Source organism: Schistocerca piceifrons, chromosome 7 (genome assembly GCF_021461385.2).
Source record: "Schistocerca piceifrons isolate TAMUIC-IGC-003096 chromosome 7, iqSchPice1.1, whole genome shotgun sequence".
In the NCBI taxonomy this organism is placed as follows: Eukaryota; Metazoa; Arthropoda; class Insecta; order Orthoptera; family Acrididae; genus Schistocerca; species Schistocerca piceifrons.
The window spans coordinates 76,428,940-76,451,432 of NC_060144.1; the positions used below are offsets into that span (position 1 = coordinate 76,428,940).

General features: G+C 41.2%; 1 protein-coding gene across 1 annotated transcript in view; it reads right to left on the reverse strand.

Annotated features, from left to right (window-relative positions):
* Positions 1-11,079: 11,079 nt before the first annotated feature.
* Positions 11,080-22,493, reverse strand: part of LOC124804792 (acetylcholine receptor subunit beta-like 2) — a 308,830-nt gene continuing 297,416 nt past the window's right edge. Inside the window, exon 12 of the mRNA XM_047265120.1 lies at positions 11,080-14,551. Within this exon, the coding sequence (XP_047121076.1) occupies positions 14,333-14,551 (219 nt within the window). The 3' untranslated portion in view covers positions 11,080-14,332. The remainder of the gene's footprint in view (positions 14,552-22,493) is intronic.

Below are 22,493 nucleotides of genomic sequence, written 5' to 3' on the forward strand. Positions count from 1 at the left end.
TGCGTACTTGCAAATACCGGTGGACGAAGACTCCCAGCGCGTTTTGGTGGTTAACACGCATCTTGGTTTGTATCGATTCAACCGACTGCCATTCGGGTGTGCATCCGCCCCTGCATTGTTTCAGTTATATCTACATACTGTTTGTGCGTCGGTCCCTACTGCAGCAAACTATTTGGACGATATTGTGATCTCCGGAAAGACGGAAGAGAAACATTTAGCCAATCTCAGAACATTATTTCAGGTCTTGCGACAAAATGGTCTTCGCTTGCGGAAGGACAAATGTGTGTTTTTTGCTCGTGACTTACCCTATCTGGGACATGTACTCAATGCCCCAGGCATACATCCCAGTCCAGAGCACCTCCATGCCATACAAGACTTGCCTTCGCCGCAGAATTTGAAGCAGTTACAGAGTGTGCTGGGAAAAATCAATTATTATCATTGCTATGTGCGCCACGCCTCTTCCCTTTCAGCTCCACTTCATCGCTTACGCCGTAGAGGTGTTCCGTTCTTCTGGACGACGGAATGCGAACGCGCCTTTCGCCAGTTGAAATCGGCGTTGCTTTCCCATACTTGCCTTACGCCATTCGATCCCCAGAAACCCCTTTTGTTGATGGTGGATGCATCGGATTTCGGGATCGGTGCTGTGCTTGCGCACAAAGATGGATCGCATGATCGCCCTATTGCCTTTGCGTCCAAATTGCTCTCGTCTGCGCAAAGAAATTATTCACAGATCGAGAAAGAAGCATTGACTCTCGTATTTGGTGTTACAAAGTTTCATGATTTCTTGAATGGTCGTCACTTTATCATCATCACAGACCACAAACCTTTGACATCGCTTTTTCTTCCGAACACGCCTGTACCTCCACGTACAGCGCAGAAATTCATTCGCTGGTCTATTTTCCTCTCGCAGTACCGCTACGATTTCTTGTATCGGTCCACCGCTAAGCACGGAAACGCCGATGCGTTGTCCCGTTTGCCTGTTGCTGAGGATAGAGCATTCGATTCCTCCGAACTTGCTTGCGTGTTCATTGATGCGGAAACCGATGACGTGGTCGAATCGTTTCCGATTGATTTTCGTCGTGTAGGTACAGCCACAGCTGCCGACCCTGTCCTGGCTACCCTTCTGCGTTTCGTTGCTACTCAATGGCCCTTGTCAAAGTCATGGATCGGGGGTCCGTTGGTTCGTCGATTTTTTGCTCACAAGGAGAAACTTTTTGTACGACGTGGTGTTTTGCTGTTCCGTTCTGATAATGATCAGTCCAGGGTCGTGGTCCCACGTTCGTTACAGTCCTCTGTCTTACGGCGTCTCTACGAAGGACATTGGGGTATAGTGAGAACGAAACAACTTGCTCGTCAGCACTGTACTTGGTTCGGAATCGATGTTGCGATTACGTATATGTGCTCTTCTTGCATGGCGTGTGCCGACCAACAATCCGCACCACCGCGGAAATTCTTTGCATGGCCAAAAGCCACTTCCCCTTGGCAACGCTTACACGTCCATTCTGGAATGCTCGATGGTTGGTTGTGGTATATTCATTCAGTAATTTTCCTTTTGTTGTCCGGATGTCTTTCACGACGTCATCTGCCACCATCCAAGCGTTATCTGCTATCTTTTGCATTGAAGGTCTTCCGCAGACTATTGTTTCCGACAATGGCCCACAATTCATGTCCGCAGAATTTCAGTCATTCTGCAAAGCCAATGGTATTCAACATCTGACATCCGCGCCGTTTTCGCCTCAGTCAAACGGTGCCGCTGAACGATTGGTCCGGACTTTCAAGTCACAGATGTTGAAGTTAACAGAGTAGCATTCTCGGGAGGACGCGGTATTGCTCTTTTTGTCCTCGTATCGCTCTCAGCCCCGAGATGGTCGCTCGCCGGCTGAGTTGGTCCACGGTAGTCCTCATCACACCTTGATGTCTTTGCTACATCCGCCGCATCAGGTTCCTATGCAGCGGCAGACACCTGCTTTTGCCCCAGGCGACGTTGTATATTATCGCAACTATCGAGGTTCACGGCGTTGGTTCGCAGGGCGCATTCTTCGCTGCCTCGGCCGCGCTACGTATCTGGTTTTGAGGGCCTCTGGTGAGGTGCGTCGGCATCTCAATCAGCTGCGCCTTTGTCGTCGCACGGGATCTGCCGCTCCCCGTCTGCTTTCAGTGACGGTGCCGTCCGGTCAGCGCCCTGGGGACCCATCTACTGGTTCGCCTCGGCCCCAGGTGTTACCGACGCTGCCTTCCATTTTGCCCCATGGCGACGCGCCGCCGCCGCCGCTGCCGCCGCCGCCGCCGCCGCCGCCGCCTGTTCTCCCGCCGGCGACGCCCGCAGTGGACGCGTCGCTGCAACCGCCGGGCGCCTCCATGAGTCACACGCCGCCGATCGCTTCCCGTGACCCGTTGTCCTCCGACATGGACCTCTTGCCCGCTCCGGACCATATGGCGTCTTCGCCCGTCGGGTGCCCCGACCTGATGGAGGTCGACCCTTCGGCCCCTCCTGTCTCCCTGCGGGCGCATACACCGCATGTTGGTGTGCACCCTGGAGCAGGTTTTCAGGCGTTTCCTGGCTCCCCTCGGACCGAATGGCAGGGTGCGAGTGGCACAGCCTCGCCTGTAGTTAGGCTCCCCACCTCGTCGCATACATCAACATGGAGTCCTTCCCACGGCGGGCGGAAGCCTTATGCCACAACCGTCCGCCGATTTGCGGGGGAGGAATGAGGTGTCACCGCCAGACACCACCCTTGCTAGGTGGTAGCCTTTAAATCGGCCGCGGTCCGTTAGTATACGTCGGACCCGCGTGTCGCCACTATCAGTGATTGCAGACCGAGCGCCGCCACACGGCAGGTCTACAGAGACTTCCTAGCACTCGCCCCAGTTGTACAGCCGACTTTGCTAGCGATGGTTCACTGACAAAATACGTTTTCATTTGCCGAGACGATAGTTAGCATAGCCTTCAGCTACGCCATTTGCTACGACCTAGCAAGGCGTCATGTTCAGTTGCTATAGATATTGTAAATAATGTACAGACAAGAGCTACGTTCAACATTAATGGATTAAAGTTAAGTATTCCACAAGCTACATTCTTTTTTCTAAAGTCTAAATTCCTTGTCCTGTTCCAGACCTCACGCCAGCCTGCGTGAGCTTAAAGCGTGCCTTTCGGCTTCCTCTCAATTTAGTGGGTTGGTCTCTTGCCAATCCACAACAAAAGCCTTCAGCAATACTTTCTGACAATGCCAGTAATTTTACCAGCCATAAGTGGAAATCCTTTTTGAAAGAACAAAATATTAAGTAAATTTTAGTATCACGCTACCACCCGGAAGGGAATCCCACTAAGAGAATATTCACGGAATTCGACAGAATTATCAGAACTCGCATACCTCATAGACAGACCGGTAGAATATATAGAACCCTTCGAGGAAATTATCAACAATTTGGCACTTTCTTCCACCACTTTCACGTGAACGTATGCTAAAGATACATGAAAATAATGAATTTATTAAACTCTTTCCTCGAATGCCTAGAACAGAAAGTGCTTTTAAGGTGAAATTAACACATGCTGAAGCTTCGTTAGTCACCAACCACAATTTAGAAAACATAAGTATAACAAAACCTTGGGTAAGGTACAGAGGTACAGAATTGGGGACAGTGTGTTACTAAAAGTTAATTTTCAATTCTCATTGTTGGAAAAGAAGAGCAAAAATTGACAGCTGAAGTTCAGTGGTCCGTACAGAGTTGTAGAATACCTAATGAAGGACGCTTTTCACTAACGAACAAACTGCCAAATAAAATTAGGAGTTTATACCCACCTAAACACCTCAAGAAATTTATTTCATAAATATGAGATTTGTATTGTATATAGCTGTGTAAATATTTCATTTCTATTTTCGTGTACGTAGTACAGTCAGCTGTGAGAAGAAAGGTCTCAAAGTAATTACATGAATATGAAACTGAAATGCATTTAAAAGACACTAAAAAATGACTTAGCCGTAACTCCATTTCACTTACAAAACCTAAACGTGTCTTACAAAGACATCTCACGTAATAAATTGTAAATAGTAATATAGTTTTCTATACAAAATTTGTATATAGTGTGTTAGTTTTAAGATTATTCATTTATACTTTGGTTCGTTTGCAAATAACTGTGCACTGTTCATGTCAGAAGTACATGTCCCACAAGATAAAAGGTTCGAATAATGATGTATGTACTAATATAGATAAATACTTGAGGACATACTTACTATAGGATGATGTCCTGTGTCAGCGGATTAGACAGCAGGCAAGGGCTCAGGTCGTCTATCTTACAATTAAACTACGTGTTTATTTTGGCACTAACTGATTGTTCCCCCCCCCCCCCCCCCCCTCCCCCATGAACCATGGACCTTGCCGTTGGTGGGAGAGGCTTGCGTGCCTCAGCGATACAGGTAGCCGTACCGTCGGTGCAACCACAACGGAGGGGTATCTGTTGAGAGGCCAGACAAACGTGTGGTTCCTGAAGAGGGGCAGCAGCCTTTTCAGTAGTTGCAGGGGCAACAGTCTGGATGATTGACTGATCTGGCCTTGTAACACTAACCTAAACGGTCATGCTATGCTGGTACTGCGAACGGCTACAGCCGTAATTTTTCCCCAGGGCATGCAACTTTACTGCATGGTTAGATTATGATAGCGTCCCCTTGGGTAAAATGTTCCGGAGGTAAAATAGTCCCCCATTCGGATCTCCGGGCGGGGCCTACCCAGGAGGACATCGTTATTAGGAGAAAGAAAAATGGCATTCTACGGGTCCCTTAATCGGGCAGGTAGGTTAGAAAATTTAAAAAGGGAAATGGGTAGGTTAAAGTTAGATATAGTGGGAATCAGTGAAGTTCTGTGACAAGAGGAACAAGACTTCTTCTTTAATACAAAATTAAATATGGGTAACACTGGAATAGGTTTAATAATGACTAAAAAATAAGAGTGCGTGTAAGCTACTACAAACAGAATACTGAACGCATTATTCAGCGGTTCTAGGCGCTACAGTCTGGAACCGCGTGACAGCTGCGGTCGCAGGTTCGATTCCTGCCTCGTGCATGGATGTATGTGACGTCCTTAGGTTAGTTAGGTTTAAGTAGTTCTAAGTTCTAGGGGACTGATGACCTCAGCAGTTAAGTCCCATAGTGCCCAGAGCCATTTGAACTATTTTTTTGAAGGCATTATTGTGGCCAAGATAGACACGAAGCCCAAGCTTACCACAGTAGTACACAGCTAGCTCTGCAGATGACGAAGAGATTGATGAAATATATGCTGAGATAAAAGAAATTATTCAGATAGTGAAGGGAGCCGAAAACTTAATAGTCGTCGGTGACTGGAATTCGATAGTAGGAAAAGGAAGAGAAGTAAATGTAGTAGGTGAATATGGAATGGGGGTAAGAAATGAAAGAGGAACTCGCCTCGTAGAATTTTGCACAGAGCATAACCAACACTTGGTTCACGAATCATGAAAGAGGGTTGTATGTATATGGAAGAGGCCTGGAGACACTGGAAGGTTTCAGATAGATTGAATAATGGTAAGACAGAGATTTAGGAACCAGGTTTTAAACTGTAAGACATTTCCAAGGGCAGATGTGGACTCTGTCCACAATCTATTGATTATGAACAGTAGATTAAAACTGAAGAAACTGCAACAATGTGGGAATTTAAGGAGGCGGGACCTGGATTAACTGACAGAACCAGAGGTTGTAGAGAGTTTTAGGGAGAGCATAAGGGGACGATTGTCAGGAATGGGGGAAAGAAATACAGTAGAAGAAGAATGGATAGCTTTGAGGGACGAAATAGTGAAGGCAGCAGAGGGCCAAGTAGGTAAAAAGACGAGGACTAATAGAAATCCTTGCGTAACAGAAGATATATTGAATTTAATTGTTGAAAGGAGAAAGTATAAAAATGCAGTAAATGAAGTAGGCAGAAAGGAATACAAGCGTCTCAAAAGACATCGACTGGCAGCGTAAAAAGGCTAAGCAGGGATGCTAGAGGACAAATGTAAGGATGTAGAGGCATATATTACTTGGGGGAAGATAGATACTGCCTACAGGAAAATTAAAGAGACCTTCGGAGAAAAGAGAACTACTTGTATGAAAATCAACAGCTCAGATGGAAACCCAGTTCTAAGCAAAGAAGGGAAAGCAGAAGAGTAGAAGGAGTATATAGAGGTTCTATACAAGGGCAATGTACTTGAGGACAATATTATGGAAATGGAAGAGGACGTAGATGAAGATGAAATGGGAGACATGATACTGCGTGAAGAGTTTGGCAGAGCACTGAAAGACCTAAGTAGTAACAAGACCCCTGGCGTAGACAAAATTCCATTAGAACTACTGACAGCCGTGGGAGAGCTGGATGGTAATCTGGTAAGCAAAATGTATGAGACAGGCGAAATACCCTCAGACTTCAAGAAGAATATAATAATTCCAATCCTAAAGAAAGCAGGTGTTGACGGATGTGAAAATTACCGAACTATCCGTTTGATAAGTCACGGCTGCAAAATACTAACACGAATTCTTCACAGTCGAATGGAGAAACTGGTAGAAGTCGACCTCGGGGAAGATCAGTTTGGATCCCGTAGAAAAACTGGGTCACGTGAGCAATACTCACCCTACAACTTATCTTAGAAGATAGATTAAGGAAAGGCAAACCTACGTTTGTAGAATTTGTAGACTTAGAGAAAGCTTTTTGACAATGTTAATACTCTCTTTCAATTTCTGAAGGTGGCAGGTGTAAAATATATGGAGCGAAAGGCTATTTACAATTTGTACAGAAATCAGATGGCAGTTATAAGAGTCGAGGGGCATGAAAGGGAAGCAGTGGTTGGGAAGGGAGTGAGACAGGGTTGTAGCCTATACCCGATATTATTCAATCTGTATATAGAGCAAGCAGTAAAGGAAACAAAAGAAAAATTCGGAGTTGGAATTAAAATCCATGGAGAAGATGGGTAGATGGGTAGATCACATAACTAGTGAGGTGGTATTGAATAGAATTGGGGAGAAGAGAAATTTGTGGCACGACTTGTTTAGAAGAAGGGATCGGTTGGTAAGACATGTTGTGAGGCATCAAGAGATCACCAATTTAGTATTAGAGGGCAGTGTGGAGGATAAAAATCGTAAGAGGGAGACTAAGAGACGAATACACTAAGCAGATTCAGAAGGATGTAGGTTGCAGTAGGTACTGGGAGATGAAGAAGCTTGCACAGGATAGAGTGGCATGGAGAGCTGCATCAAACGAGTCTCTGGACTGAAGACCACAACAACAACAGCTTATGTCCTTGGATATTAGTTTACATTTTACAGTTGTTTCTTTGCTGGCTTTCTCATCGGTATCGTACTAGGAATGGCCCTTGAACTGGTTTTTCATTTGAATAAAGAGATAAACTGGGTGCCATAAACGAATTAAATAAATACATGTGAAGCGCGGCCGCACAGTACATAAAATAATGGCCACAGTTCGCATCGCGGGTTTTCAAAGACAATGCAAAAGCTGATATAATCAATGTTCACGTATAGCCATGTTCCAATGTGAATATTAAGATAGTAGTGTAAAATGATGTCGTGTCAAACGATTCTCCACAGAGCGAACAAACAAGCTATTTTGGACGTTAGATGAAACGCATAGCTTCAATATCAGCGTAATTTAACTCAAAAGACTGTATGTAATTACAGATGAGTAATAAAACGAATGCCACAGTCAGTGCTATTAAAGCCGAGGTACGTGAACTTTGTGTGCAAATCAACAAGACTGTGCAATGGAATTAGTCTGCGAGAACAGTGAAGATACTGATGTTGCAAAGTGCATAATTACGTTGACCCTTACCTCCAGTGAAGTGTTCAGTCATGCGTGCAGGTGCAGCATCCTCTCTTTAAGCTCTTAGGTAAAGCACAGGTATCCATTCCATGGACCTCGCACTGCTACGAACCAAGTGTATACAGCGTGCAACGTAAACTGCACCTCGACAATGTTCCGCGTGTAGTTCTGGATTGTCGCGGTGGAATGTAAGCCACGTGATCGCCCAGTACTTGCAGCATTTCAAAACACAGAGACTTGTCACCACTAAGCTATGAATACTCTTTCAGTACACATAGTGATAGCGTATTATGCCATTAAATATACTGCAGTGCTCACTGCAAATAAATAAACGATCATAATGTAATCGGAAAGAAACGACGACGTGGACAACACTACAGAAAGCAAAAGTTTACTGCGGCAAACAAAATGCAAACAAAAGATATAAATGCTATCACCACGTACAAAATATACAATCATTATTTGCATCCGTAGGATATATTAATACACCCTCTTTCAGCCAAACCGCGTAATTGTATCCTTGTTTATTAATGCTTAGTCGAATGTATTCCACGTACCCCATATCCGAGACACCTGTCCTACCGAAGAACGAGACCTAGTCACCTTGTCTAATAACCAGCTGCAAATCCTGGCACGTCTTCCCACGTTCCTGTCCGCACCTGAGGGTCCGCCCATCGACTACCATCTACCAGCAAAAACCGTCGTTTCTTCAATCCGTCGCAAGATCTATCATCGCGTCTACAAATCACTGTATTCGCCGTTTTAAAACAGTGAAAATTTCTTACTCGAACTCAGTTTTTGTAAAGATTTGTGAGAAAGAACATATGTGACAAACTCACATAATGAAAGAATCTTAAAAGCAAAAACTGTATGATAAAAGACTCGTACCCGAAAGATTTGTTTAATAATTGAACATTTTAAGAATCCTGTTGGACATGTGTTATCACGAACTTCAGAATTTAATATGTTTTCAAAATGACAGAACAAAATGCATATGAACTTGTGCAATATTAAATATAAACAAATTTTGTACTGCCTTGTAACACGTAACACATCATTGTACTTTGCTATAGAAATATTCAAATAATTTTCAATGAATAAACAGACTGAGAACTGTACGCCCATTCCTTTCTTTTTTACCCCGTTTTCTTTGGGACCGCACCTGAATATGTGGACGAGTAATTATCGTCGGGGTACAAGTTACAAGGCCTCAGTCATATAACAAGGACAACAACAAAGTGTAAATTTAAATCTAAACGAACTCAAGTAAACGCCCTTATTCTGAACGAAAGAAATGATATTCATATAACATGTAAAACTATGAAATTATTCCCACAAGCTATGTAAACAACAAATAAAGTGACTTTAGTTAAGTGTAGATCACCAAGAGTCCTAACAGTGTGATCTCTTTATTTAGGGAGCATTTTACGACGTCACAACATTTACTCGAAATTTACCCAATGTAATTTAACTGTGCCAGACACCTCTGGATAATATAACGATAATCATACAAAGATCATAATCTGTAATTATTATAAATAGTCGTGAAACAAGGGCTTCACTCACTTTTCTTTTTTGCTCTGCTCTTTTGCTGTTTTCTTTTTGCCATTGTGCTTGTCTCTCTCGGAAAGCTCGATTCGTGTTACGCAATTAATTCTACGGATTCGATGAAATGGTCATAGATCCTTCTTGAACTGTTACTTAATTATTTGCAACTGGAACTGTTATTAGTAATCAGAATATCAAGAGCATGCATTTGAATATCGCGCGTTTAATGTAGAGGAACTTTTGTTTTAAATATTAGACATAAAATGTTTACTGTGTGAAATAGTGTAAGTTGACATATGTCTTTAAAATATACTGTTAACGTTTACCATATTTCATTTACAAACCTTTCCTTCTTCTATAGATTCATATGTGTTTTCTGAAATACGAAGGCATTTCTTTTGGTTATTGCAGTTTTCGTGCACCATTTCGTGCACCGTAGTGCTTTGTTCGTGAAATACGATAGAACCTGCAATCAGTTTAATGTACGAAGTCCGATGGTCAATTTAATACTAATTTCCGCTAGGAAAAGTTTTTAAATTTACCGTCAGTAACAAGTTTTACCAAGGGTTTGTTCTCCAAGCCAAAACTATGGCCATTGTTACTTTCAGAAGAAATTGCATCAACTTTCGTAAAAGTTCAGGATTAAGTCAGTCATTTAATGAAAGAGGCACTAGTTTCTTTTAACGTTGCCGCCATTGCTTTCCATTTGAACATAAAAAAGTTCGCAACGCGACAATGCCTTCCATATTGATTGCAAACAAAATAATTAAATCCCTATTAACAGGCGGTGGCGTTAAATGTATGTTTAGGCACTCCTTAACAGGTATATTAGTGAATAGACTACTCACATCAAAAGAAATCAGCTTGGCACTAGGGAGGAAAGTAAAGAAAGCAAAGAAACTTCTTTTTTTGAGTATGCATTTTATTCTTCTCCCGTTCAGTGCAACAGTGAAGACAGTGTTGTTTCCAGTCTTAACGGTAATCGTAGCAGGCGTTTGCTGCAACATCATTCACCTCGTCAGTCATGCTCGTACGGATATAGTCAAAAGTATCAAATCGTGGTCCTTTCAAGTGGCTTCTGAGTCAAGGAGTAAAACCAAGTCATCGATGCTGCGACAGGATGAAAGGGGAACTGCGAGTGTGGGGGTTGAAGAAACTCTAGAATGCAGTTTCTTCTCAAAAACTGATTGAAGGAGACTTTTCTTGTGACAGGGGCACTGGCGTCATACAGTTCCAGAGTGCGTGCAATGCCCGGTCGCTCAGGGGCCACTGCTTTCATGCATTTTTCCGGGATTTTCCAGTACTAAAATTGTTTGACAGTTTCTCCTGAAACTGAAAATTCTTTGTTGGTGGTCCTCTGACAACAAAAGGAAGCCTCCATTTTAATTTGTATTGGATCACTCTCACTCTTGACAATGGGAGAGATTGCATTTTTCCACTCCGAAAAACAAGATTTAGAAATGGAGAGTTTTTGCAAGTGTTCATTATATTCCGATTCCTCTATTTAAGTGTGTACTTTGGCAGTAGCAGCATACACCAGTGCAGCACAGCAATAGATGAGGATTCCTCTCGAAGTGGTGGAATACTGTATTGTACTGTAGAACTAAAGAAGGAAACGACTCACATGTGTCTTAAAATGATCTCTTGCAAAGAAAACGCATGAAATGCAATTAAACATTTTATAAATTTTATTATAGGAACTGAAGGCACAACTTACAAATACGAATCTAAATGAAAGAAATTGGTAGACGCAGGGGACATCATTCTTATAACAATAACAATATTCTATGAACAGATACTCCACATTTGTACATTGATTCTTTGAGTTGCATTTCTTCGTACAGCAACTACATTGTTTCTGTAGTCTGTACTAACATTCTACAGTAATGAATTTTAATTATAATAAAAATTTCTGGTCCCTAACAAACGGGCACTTAATAGGGACCCTTGTGTTGTATGTATAAGCTTTCTGAGAGCATTTTATTATTAGCAATCTGAAGTGACAACTCACTTTTAAGAAATATAATTAATTATTGATTGTCCTGAGTTTTATATTGTGTCACGCATTTGGCAGAATTAATTTGATGGAAGAAGCAATATTATCTTTCTTTACCCAGTGACATTCTACACTGCAAATGAACATGTTTCATTGTATGGATTTTGCGTCATAAAAACAAAGATTTTTCGTACTCACAGCAAAGCGCCTCTTACATTTTTTTATACTGGTTCTGAAGATTGTCACCATTGTTCAAAATGTTTGTGGCACTTCAATACAGATATGTTACTTAGCGTTAATTTCAGAAAATCAAAATATGTGAAGTCTTTGTGAAAAGCCACTCTGCCTTCCTCCTCAGTAGTGTGCTATAGATAATTTGCGTACTGATGATTATTACTGCACTAGAACTGACAAGAAATACAACCTCGGATTTGAAAATAATCCACAACTTAAGTGGTTAACACAAAATATCTTATAAGAGATGCCTATGTACAATTCTTCCGTGTGATTAAAATTTTAAATAGCAAGTATTTTCAACATACAAGTAATGTAAACATTATTTTATTCACGTAGTCTTACCTATAGATAGCACCACATTTACTGGCCGTTTGCACATCATTAATCTCGCTAGCTTTTTTTCTTTTCCAGGAATATAATTTTTTAAACATTTGATATTGCAGCCTGTTTCATTCTCTGCTTTTAAATTATTGTAACATCACAAATGTAATACCATTTTCGTTCAATAATTTTTTTCTACAAGTATACATCACATATGAGCCATAGGCCTGAAACGGTGGTTTTCATATTCCATTCAGATTTTAGATCATCTAGTACTCATCTGCGATCCCTTGCAATTTAACTTGGCGAAACTGGCTTACTACGTAATTAGAACGAACATTACAAATCGGCTATGCTGGTTCACAGAACTTAATATCAAAACTTCGCGTTTTGCGACCGTAATGGATCAAACGAATCATTATAAATGGATTAAAGTTAACCATAATATTTTAAATTGATGCATTTACATGCGAAGATAGACCGGAAACAATACTTTTCTATAAATTCGCAAATATAATAGCCGCCATCAACGACGAAAAATCCAAATGTTGTGTGATTAATTCTAGCAGCGACATTTTATTTAAATACTACCGAGCTTTACAAGATATTTGAAGCGTTATCTAATATATGTGCTCATTTAAAAAGGGTTATGTGTCAGAGATTTTCATTAGGAAATGGAGTATGGAGCGAATTTGTAAGTACATACCAATTCGGTTCATTGCCTCAGTGCCTGAACGTTTATTATGTAGTATATTGAGATTTGTCGGTAGTACAAGTACAGTATGGAAAACGATAAGTCAAATAGCTATACGTTACAATCAGCAATCGGTGTTTGTTTCCCAGAAATAATAGTGATTTTTAAAGGTATTCGAATACAGTGAACGTAATGTTTTGTCGTACTGAGACAGTCTTCCTGAAATATCGATGAGCTACCTCCCAGACAAATGGAACCAATCTTCCAATCGTCTCTTGTGACTAGTACAGTGAAGCTGAGCAGGACTGTTGAGTGTACTTCATCGGATCGTTTAGTGTAGCGTTGATTCCAGATAGTGAAGCTCAGAGCTCCACCACTCGTATGCTATGTAGTTTCAGTTTGTAAGAAAGGACACTAACTGTGTACACCATACTAGATGGTGAAAGTTTCATTCATCAGACAAAATTCCTGTTACACTTCCCCCGAGGTGGTATATTCTTGTTTCCTACGAGATGAGTCGATCTCCTTGCGGTGATCGGCAACAAGTAACCGTCCTGCACCCTTTCATTTGAGCATTAGTCTATCTCTTCTAGACAATCAAGCATGAATTGTATCTGACACGTTCCTATGAAAGTTCTTCTATAAAGACTGCCTCCTTCTCCCCCAAAATTCGGCCGCTCATTTCGATAATATTGGGTTGTCTGAACAGTTTCTGGGAGACAAAAATCTCTCCACTAGAACCCTATTTGTAATTTTCACTTCCCCATTGTTACCTAAACTCGTTGAACAATAAGACACTTTTCAAGAGTGAACCATCGCAAAACTGAGCGAAGTAAACTAATTTTGTCCTTTGGCCGAGACTTCTTGCTGTGAATGTTTATTACAAGTGTTTTCCATCGTAGTAAAAGTAATAGTTCAGAACTAAGTTTTATGTGATCGTTTATACTGCCAAGTTCGAATTTAGTATTCACTTTCTGCGATGCTGTGCTTTTTATAGTACTAAGCTTTTAAACATTGGTTCAGTGTCAGCTATCACTACGATCAGCGTAATTTTAATGCAATCAATGAACAACGTGCTATAACTATCGCTTATTAATCTGTGACTTTCTTATATGAAAAGTAAGCATTGTCTTTCATTCACTACACTTTCCTTATTATGTCTATGTTGTCATAATGTTTAATGTATAACAATGGATACTAAGTGATTGTCGCCAATGTAGCTTATTGGAAACGGTAAGTTGGCAGGTTTAGAAACTGCATTGCAGTTTTCCAATACAAATTTTATCCTGCATCAGACTAACAGGTTCCTAAGAAATGCACTTAGGTACATGGGGTAAACAGATGTTTCCCCATTAAGTACGTTCTTATAGGCGCCATTAATACAACTTTTTTTCAATACAAAAAAGACGCCCAGTAATTCAGTTATCCCTCAACAGTTTCCTTTACCATCGGATGGTCCATTGCATTTCGGATTCACGCAGATCTAAACAAAAAGTACAGATTCTCTGGTCACCGCTGTTAATCAAAGGAAAGCTCTCAGGCACTCTTTGGGAGACTACATTCCCAGCTGACAACCTAGCTCAGCTTAAATTTACTGCTCATGTCACCCAACTGCTCACCAAATCCATTTACCAGACAGAACAAATCTTAGGCCATCCATTTACGAGAGCTCAAGAATTTAAAAATCAGGTCAGTGTGCTGTAGCTGTGAGACGTGTCTCAGTATATCGGCTTCTGGTGGAGGAGGTCGAACGGGATGTTGTAGTAGCTGGGCCTCAGGGAGATGGCAGACTTCTGCTGGTCGATGGGGATCCTCTTATCGTAGAGCGACGGCGCCTGGAATATGATGCCGCAGGTGCCCGCGATGCACGCCAGCGTGAAGATCCACAGGAAGAACCGGTCCAGCACCATCGACACGTACTTCCAGTCTTCGATCACCTGTCGACACAGAAAATTTCACTGTCGTACGTACGTCAGAACAGATTACAAGAAAGAAGAGAGCAGTTGGCAGAGAACAGGTAGAACTGTCCGCTTCTTCGCAACGTGTGTTATATTCAGGAAGATATTCTGTATTTTAGCTCTTCCTATCTCTTGGCTACAGAATGTACCAAGCTAATTGACACCCACCCGCCCACTCACTCACTCACTCACACACACACACACACACACACACACACACACACACACACACACACGTGATATCTTCCGAACCATAGATGAAGGGTATCAAATGGATGCCGTATTCCTTGACTTCCGGAAAGCGTTTCACTCGGTGCCCCACTGCAGACTCCTAACTAAGGTACGAGCATATGGGATTGGTTCCCAAGTATGTGAGTGGCTCGAAGACTTCTTAAGTAATAGAACCCAGTACGTTGTCCTTGATGGTCAGTGTTCATCGTAGGTGAGGGTATCATCTGGAGTGCCCCAGGGAAGTGTAGTACGTACGCTGTTGTTTTCTATCTACATAAATGATCTTTTGGATAGGGTGGATAGTAATGTGCGTCTGTTTGCTGATGATACTGTGGTGTACGGGAAGGTGTCGTTGTTGAGTGACTGTAGGAGGATACAAGACGACTTGGACAGGATTTGTGATTCGCGTAAAGAATGGCAGCTAACTCTAAATATAGATAAATGTAAATTAATGGAGTTGAATAGGAAAAAGAATCCTGTAATGTTTGAATACTCCATTAGTAGTGTAGCACCTGACACAGTCACGTCGATTAAATATTTGTGCGTAACATTGCAGAGCGATATGAAGTGGGACAAGCATGTAATGGCAGTTGTGCGGAAGGCGGATAGTCGTCTTCGGTTCATTGGTAGAATTTTGGGAAGATGTGGTTCATCTGTAAAGGAGACCGCTTATAAAACACTAATACGACCTATTCTTGAGTACTGCTCGAGCGTTTGGGATCCCTATCAGGTCGGATTGAGGGAGGACATAGAAGCAATTCAGAGGCGGGCTGCTGGATTTGTTACTGCTAGGTTTGATCATCACGCTTGTGTTACAGAAATGCTTCAGGAACTCGGATGGGAGTCTCTAGAGGAAAGGAGGCGTTCTTTTCGTGAATCGCTACTGTATAGAGAACCAGCATTTGAGGCTGACTGCAGTACAATTGCCGCCAACTTACATTTCGCGGAAAGACCACAAAGATAAGAGAGATTAGGGCTCGTACAGAGGCTTATAGGTAGTCATTTTTCCCTCGTTCTGTTTTGAAGTGGAACAGAGAGAGTAGATGCTAGTTGTGGTACGAGGTGCCCTCCGCCACGCACCGTATGGTGGATTGCGGAGTATGTATGTAGATGTAGATGACACGCGCGCGCGCGGCAAGTGTGTGTGCGTAAAAACACACTTTTCTCCATGACCACCGATTGTCACCCACATGCAGTTGTGGTGGTAGATAGCTGTTGGTCGCCTGCTGTTACAAGGAAGATTGGTTGCTGACTTCTCACTGCCCAGTCCAAACCGCTAAGGATAGAAACTTGAAATCTGGAGATCGTGTGGATGTTACAGTGTTGGCACCGTTTAATAAGGAATTTTTCGAAATGCCATTCTCAAGGAGGTGAAATAGGGGATGAAAGGCTTCTGGAAAATATGTCGCTATTAACGCAGTTTTGAAGCTCGCACTACGAAAACTGGTATTTGGCTTCTCGATCAGAAATAAAGAAACACGTGTTTCGGCATTTTAGGAAATTTAACCCCTGTGGGGGTAAAATAGTGTGTGAATCTTTTTTTATTAATCATTATTAAGAAACGACTAAAGCATTTTTAAAGCTACTTTTCAAAAATTGCTCTTTGACTTCTCGGTTGGAAGTAAATAAATACGTGTTGAAGTGTTTTTGTAAATTAAACCCCTACTGGGGTGAAATGCGGCCCGACTGATTTACGAACTCATCATAACCCAGCGCAAGCTGCTAAGGACGGAAACGTGAAATTCCACCCCTAGAGGCAGCGAATAATCAGTTTTTTGAGAATATATCGCTAGTAAGATAATTTTTGAAGCCAGAACTACGATAATTTGTATTTCGCCGGCCGCTGTGGCCGAGTCGTTCTAGGCACTTCAGTCCGGAACCGTGCTGCTGCTACGGTCTCAGATTCGAACGCTGCCTCGGGCATGGATGTGTGTGATGTCCTTAGGTTAATTAGGTTTAAGTAGTTCCACGTTTAGGGGACTGATGACCTCAAATGTTAAGTCCCACAGTGCTTAGAGCCATTTGAACTATTTGATAATTGGTATTTCGTTTCTCCATCAGAAATAAAGAAATAAGAGTTTCAGCACTTTTGCAATTTCAACCTTTCAGGGCGTAAAATAACCGGCGAATTTTTTTAAGTAAATCATTATTAAAGCACTACGAAAGCATTTTTACAGCTGAATCTAAGAAAAATCTGCATTTGGCTTCTCGGCTGGAAATAAAAAGCTACGTGATTCAGAGTTTTTTTTTTTTACTTCTGTTTTTAATTCAACTCTTAATGGTGTGAAAAAGGGGATGAAGATTTATATGAAAACATTTCATTATGAAACCATTTTTGAAACTAAATCTATAAAAATTGGTGTTTGACTTCTAAAGAAACAGGTGTTTCGGGGTGGAAACTGTTTCTATGGAAATATCAGCAGAAGACCTCAAAAGACAGGATTAACAAAAACCTTTGACTCCAGCTACCAGAATCGCTTTCAGAAGTACATTCGGGGAAGACCATGCTTCTATGGTCTAATTTAGTGTGAAAGGTTACGAGCTGCATCAGTTTGCGAACGACTTAAAAATCCGATTAAAGAAAATAATCTGTACAGACCATAAAGTCTACTCGAGAGAAGCTACGTGCGCTAAGCTACACATACCATAGATCTCAATTTTCGTCTGTAACAGTAAATAACATTGTTCCACAAGTTAATGAAAACAGTTCCAGTCCCCTAGTGCATCCAAGGTTTACGGGAGGTTCCCCTTAGACATTAGGCGAATATTGGCCCTTTCCAGACTTCTCTAGTTGGGTTTCCCTCTGCCCCACAGTCAGCCTGCTGTGAATTTGGCACAAAAGAACTAAGTACTGCAAATGCTCTCGCGAATTTGAAATAAAAGTTGTAAAAAGAAAAATTAAAAATCACTGCACAATACTGTCTGTGTGTTCCCCATTTTTAATGTAATGATATTCTTATCCTCCCAAAATATGGATACCTGTCCCTGCAGAAAACAATCATTTAATAATATTGTGAGACAATGAGAAGTACTTCAGCCAAAATACTATCCCGCAAAAGTCCTTCCTCTTTCGCGTTACTGAATCACAGTCTTATTATCCGCGTGCTGCTCTGGTATTTCAGAGCGAACACGATGGTGGTAAACTACTCGTACATAGTTTCCACCGTTGTGTAGTCTGCTAGCACAGTTCCCAGAAAGTGTTGCTCTGATATTTCCCAGATTGTCGACATCAGGCCATCGGTTTCTCTCGAAGTGGACAACACAGTAGGGCTTCGTGGAAAGTGCTAGCCAGACAAGGCGGTAGCGGTGATCATAGACAACAGTTCTCGCTCAGACGCCCGCTTAAACAGCACACAATGAGGCCGCACAGGCGAAGCAGAGTAGCTTGTTATTCTGCAGATCTAAGGACACTGAAGACGGGGAGGATAGGCGTGTGTTACACGGGTATTCAGTTCAAAGAAGGAATGAATTAGATTTTTTTCGAAAAAATGTTTGGAGACTAGCTACGTATTTATAGTTGAAACAAAAAAGGAAAGGACAGAGCTGGTAAAAATCCACTGCTAAATAAAGAAATGATACGTGAGTCGCCTAGAACTCTGAGGCCGTTAGCGATACTGTACAATGTTCCAGTTGCTATGCCAGAAAATGAATGAATTGAATCAATATACAGACAAGAAGACATTCATAGAAGAAACGAGAATCAGGAATAAAATAGGGCAAGAAGAAAGCTGATTGGCTGCTCTGAAATTTGTTTTCGGCGACATGCACCAATTTTTTCCAAACCTGACTAACAATAGGACTTTCCCCTACTTGTCACTTTTCTACCATCATTCAGCACCAAACTGAAGTTAATATTTTGCTAACGTATGTTTGAAATTCATATTTCAATAGAGAATAAAGAAAACCCAAGTGGACCGCTGCAACGTCGTAGATGGCTGTGTTCAACAAAGTGTCTCATTGCTACGGCCAACATATCTCCCCCACATCTTATCTTGTCTTTTTAAATCTTCTCAGTATTCGTATGTAGGTGATGGATCCTATCGCAAAGTAGTTTTATTGTAAGTGTGATGTATACTCATGTCGATATCATCTTCGTAATGCTTGTTGTCATTTGTGGTTCTTCTATTATCTGTGTACAGTCGTTATCTGTCCGTGTTATCTGTTGCATACTGTCACACTCCGTGGAAGGCACCACGTCGCTCAATGTGACGCTCTGCATTCGTTGTACTTTCAGCCCGTTCTGAATTTGAGTGTATGTCAGTCTTGATGACTTCCTTCTCTAGAGATAGGCCCGTTGTCTAACTCTTGGTTTCATTCCTTCTGAGCTACTTCCAGTAAAACTAGTTCTTCTGTCTTTCTGTTGGGGATATGTGAACAAACATTTTCCAGCGTGCATAGTGGCGCACAAGATACGATGTGTAGAGTGCATTAGACTCTGTGGAATACACATGTTCCGTGTTTGTTGCTGGGGCAACGCAATATAATTTGGTAATCAAATGTATTAATATCTGTTGTGCGATTAAAGCATAAGTTTATTTCGTCCCTTAAGTAGTTGTTACCCGTCATTTAGCTGCGTTAACCTGCATAAACTACTACAGGTTATGGGCCCAGCTATTTGATTAAAGCGAAATAATAAGCTTTAAGGTGAGGTGTATTTGTGCAAAAAGTTAGCGGAAGTTCGTATAAAGTTGGATCGTGTACGCTACACGAAGAAGAAAATAACTGTAAAATGAGTACAACACAGATACTGCAAATAGAGCGGCTTGTAGGGCGCGAAAATTACGTGACCTGGAAATTTTCCGTTGAGGCGTATTTGCACTTGGATGACTTATGGGACGTCGTAAACGGTAAATTGGCACCTACGGAATTAAATTTTATTACTAAGGATCGGAAAGCGAAATCAAAACTATTCCTTTTGATTGATCCAGTGAATTATGTTCACATAGAAAAGGCTACGTCAGCAAAGGAGGTATGGGACAAACAATCGAATTTAAAGATGGTGGTTTAACCAGAAAAGTAGAATTACTTCGTGAGCTGATAACCACAAGATTGAATAAGTTTAAAAGAGTGGATGAATATGTGAATACAATAATTTCAATCTCCTATCGTCTCAGCAATATTGGTTTTGAAATTGCGGATGAATTGATTGGAACTTTATTGTTAGCTGGACTACCAGAGAAATGTTAGCCAATGATTATGGATTTGGAAAGTTCGGGAATAACCATTACAGCGGAAAGTGTTAAAGTAAAGATTCTACAGGACGTGAAGAATGAACCAGATTGTAATGCTTCAGAAAAAGAAACAGCGCCGGCTTTGTACTCTAACTACAAGAAGAAGAAGCCAATAAGATGTTTCAGATGCCAGAAAATTGGACATATTGCTTTAAAGTGTAACGAAAAGTTAAGTATAAAAGAAAAGAAGCATGTTAATTCTAGTAGTCCTGAGAGAAAGACTACCGATAAAGGTAAGGCATGTTCTGTTTTTTACTCTTTCAATGAAACGAGTGACGATCATGCAGAATGGTTCCTATATTCAGGAGCATCTGTGCACACTACCAAAGCTCCGTCGGGTTTGTATGATGTTCAGTCAAGGACTGACATTGAAATTTCCACACTTGATGGATCTAAGTTAAGATGTGAACACGCAGAAAAAGTGAATCTTAATTTGCTTCTGAATGGGGAAAAGGAAATTGTTACTGCTCATGATGTACATTATGCAAAGAATATTGCAACTAATTTGTTGTCAGTAAGCGAAACAGTAAAGAAGGGTAATAAAGTTATTTTCGATATAGAGGGAGCCAAAGTGATAGACTCTTGAGGTGATATTGTAGCTACTGCAAGTAATGTAAGAGGTATTTACAAAGTGAATACAGTTCAAAATACTGCTGAAACAACAAAATCGCTGTTTTTGTGCTGCAAAAAGTTTCTTGTGGCATAGAAGACTTGGACATTTGGATAGGAAAAGTATGACTTTACTGAAGAATGTGGCAACTGTGATGGAAAATTATGGAATGAATAATGTTCAATGTGGAGTGCGTTTGCAAGGGAAGCAGGCTAGACTGTCATTTAAATCGAGTCAGACCAGATCTACCGAAGTCTTCCAACTCATACACTTACATCTCTGTGGACCTATGGAGAATAAATCCCTAGGAGGTAGCTTCTATTTCCTGACATTCATAGATGATTTTTCTAGATACATGCATGTTTATTTTATAAGTATCAAGGATCAAGTGAATGAGGTATTTGTTGTTTATTGCAAAATGGTCGAAAGACAGACTGGGAAGAAAATTAAAATTATTAGATCAGACAATGGATCAGAATATGTAAACAGACGGTTTAAGGAACAGTTGAATGGAATGGGTATTAGGCATGAGACTACCATTCGCTACAGTCCTTCTCAGAATGGATTTGTAGAACGACCCAACAGAACCATTGTAGAAAATGGTTCAAAAGGTTCAGATGGCTCTGAGCACTATGGGACTCAACATCTTTGGTCATAAGTCCCCTAGAACTTAGAACTACTTAAACCTAACTAACCTAAGGACATCACACACACCCATGCCCGAGGCAGGAATCGAACATGGGACCGTAGCAGTCCCGCGGATCCGGACTGCAGCGCCAGAACCGCTAGACCACCGCGGCCGGCCATTGTAGAAAAGACAAGAAGTGTGTTAAGCGATGCTGAGCTACCTAAGTGTTTTTGGGCAGAGGCTGTGTCAACAGCAGTGTATTTAATTAACAGATCACCTAACAAAGCTGTGAGATACAAGACACCTTATGAAGTATGGACTGGGAAGAAACCGGATCTAAAGCACTTAAAAGTCTTTGGATGTGAAGCTATGGTTCAGATTCAAAAACCATTAAGAGGAAAGTGGGATGCAAAATCTCATGGCTACTGTGAGGATTCAAAAGGCTACAGATTTTATAATCCTGTGAATAAGAATATAATAAGTAGTAGAGATTGAAAAGGCTACAGATTTTATAATCCTGGGAATAAGAAGATAATAAGTAAAGATGTAGTATTTGCGGAGGATTATAGACCTAAAATAAAGGAAAGTAGTCAAAATGATGCAGTAAGGCAACCAAGCATAATGTGTGATAGTGCTGAAACAGAGATGGAAACTAAAAGAGAGGAAGACGAGAATAAAGAGGAAGTTGATGTGCTACCCGGGAATCAAATTGAGGAAGATGATTCAGCAGAGGAAGTCGGTTTAAGGCGGTCTTCACGTATAGGAAAACCAAAAGAATGTCCAGAATATGAAATGTATGGTGCTCAAACAATCAACAATGAACCAATCACAGTTGATGAAGCTTTAGCAAGCTCAGATGCTCAAGACTGGAAAAAGGCTATTGAAAAGGAGCTGCAATCTTTTGTGGATAATGATACATATGAATCGGTTGACATACCTGAAAATATAAAGCCACTAAGAACAAGATGGGTGCTTAGTATTAAAAATCATGAGAGTGCAATACCAAAATTCAGAGCCAGATTGGTAGTTAAAGAATATTCCCAGAAAGAAGAAACAGATTACAATGAAACTTTCTCACCAGTGGTGAGGAGAAATTAATCAATACTTAGGCATGAAGATTCTAAGAAGTGCCAACAGAGAAGAATTATGGATTGATCAATCTCTGTACACAAGGATTATCTTAGAAAAGTTAAATATGGAAAATTGTAAACCTATTTCTAC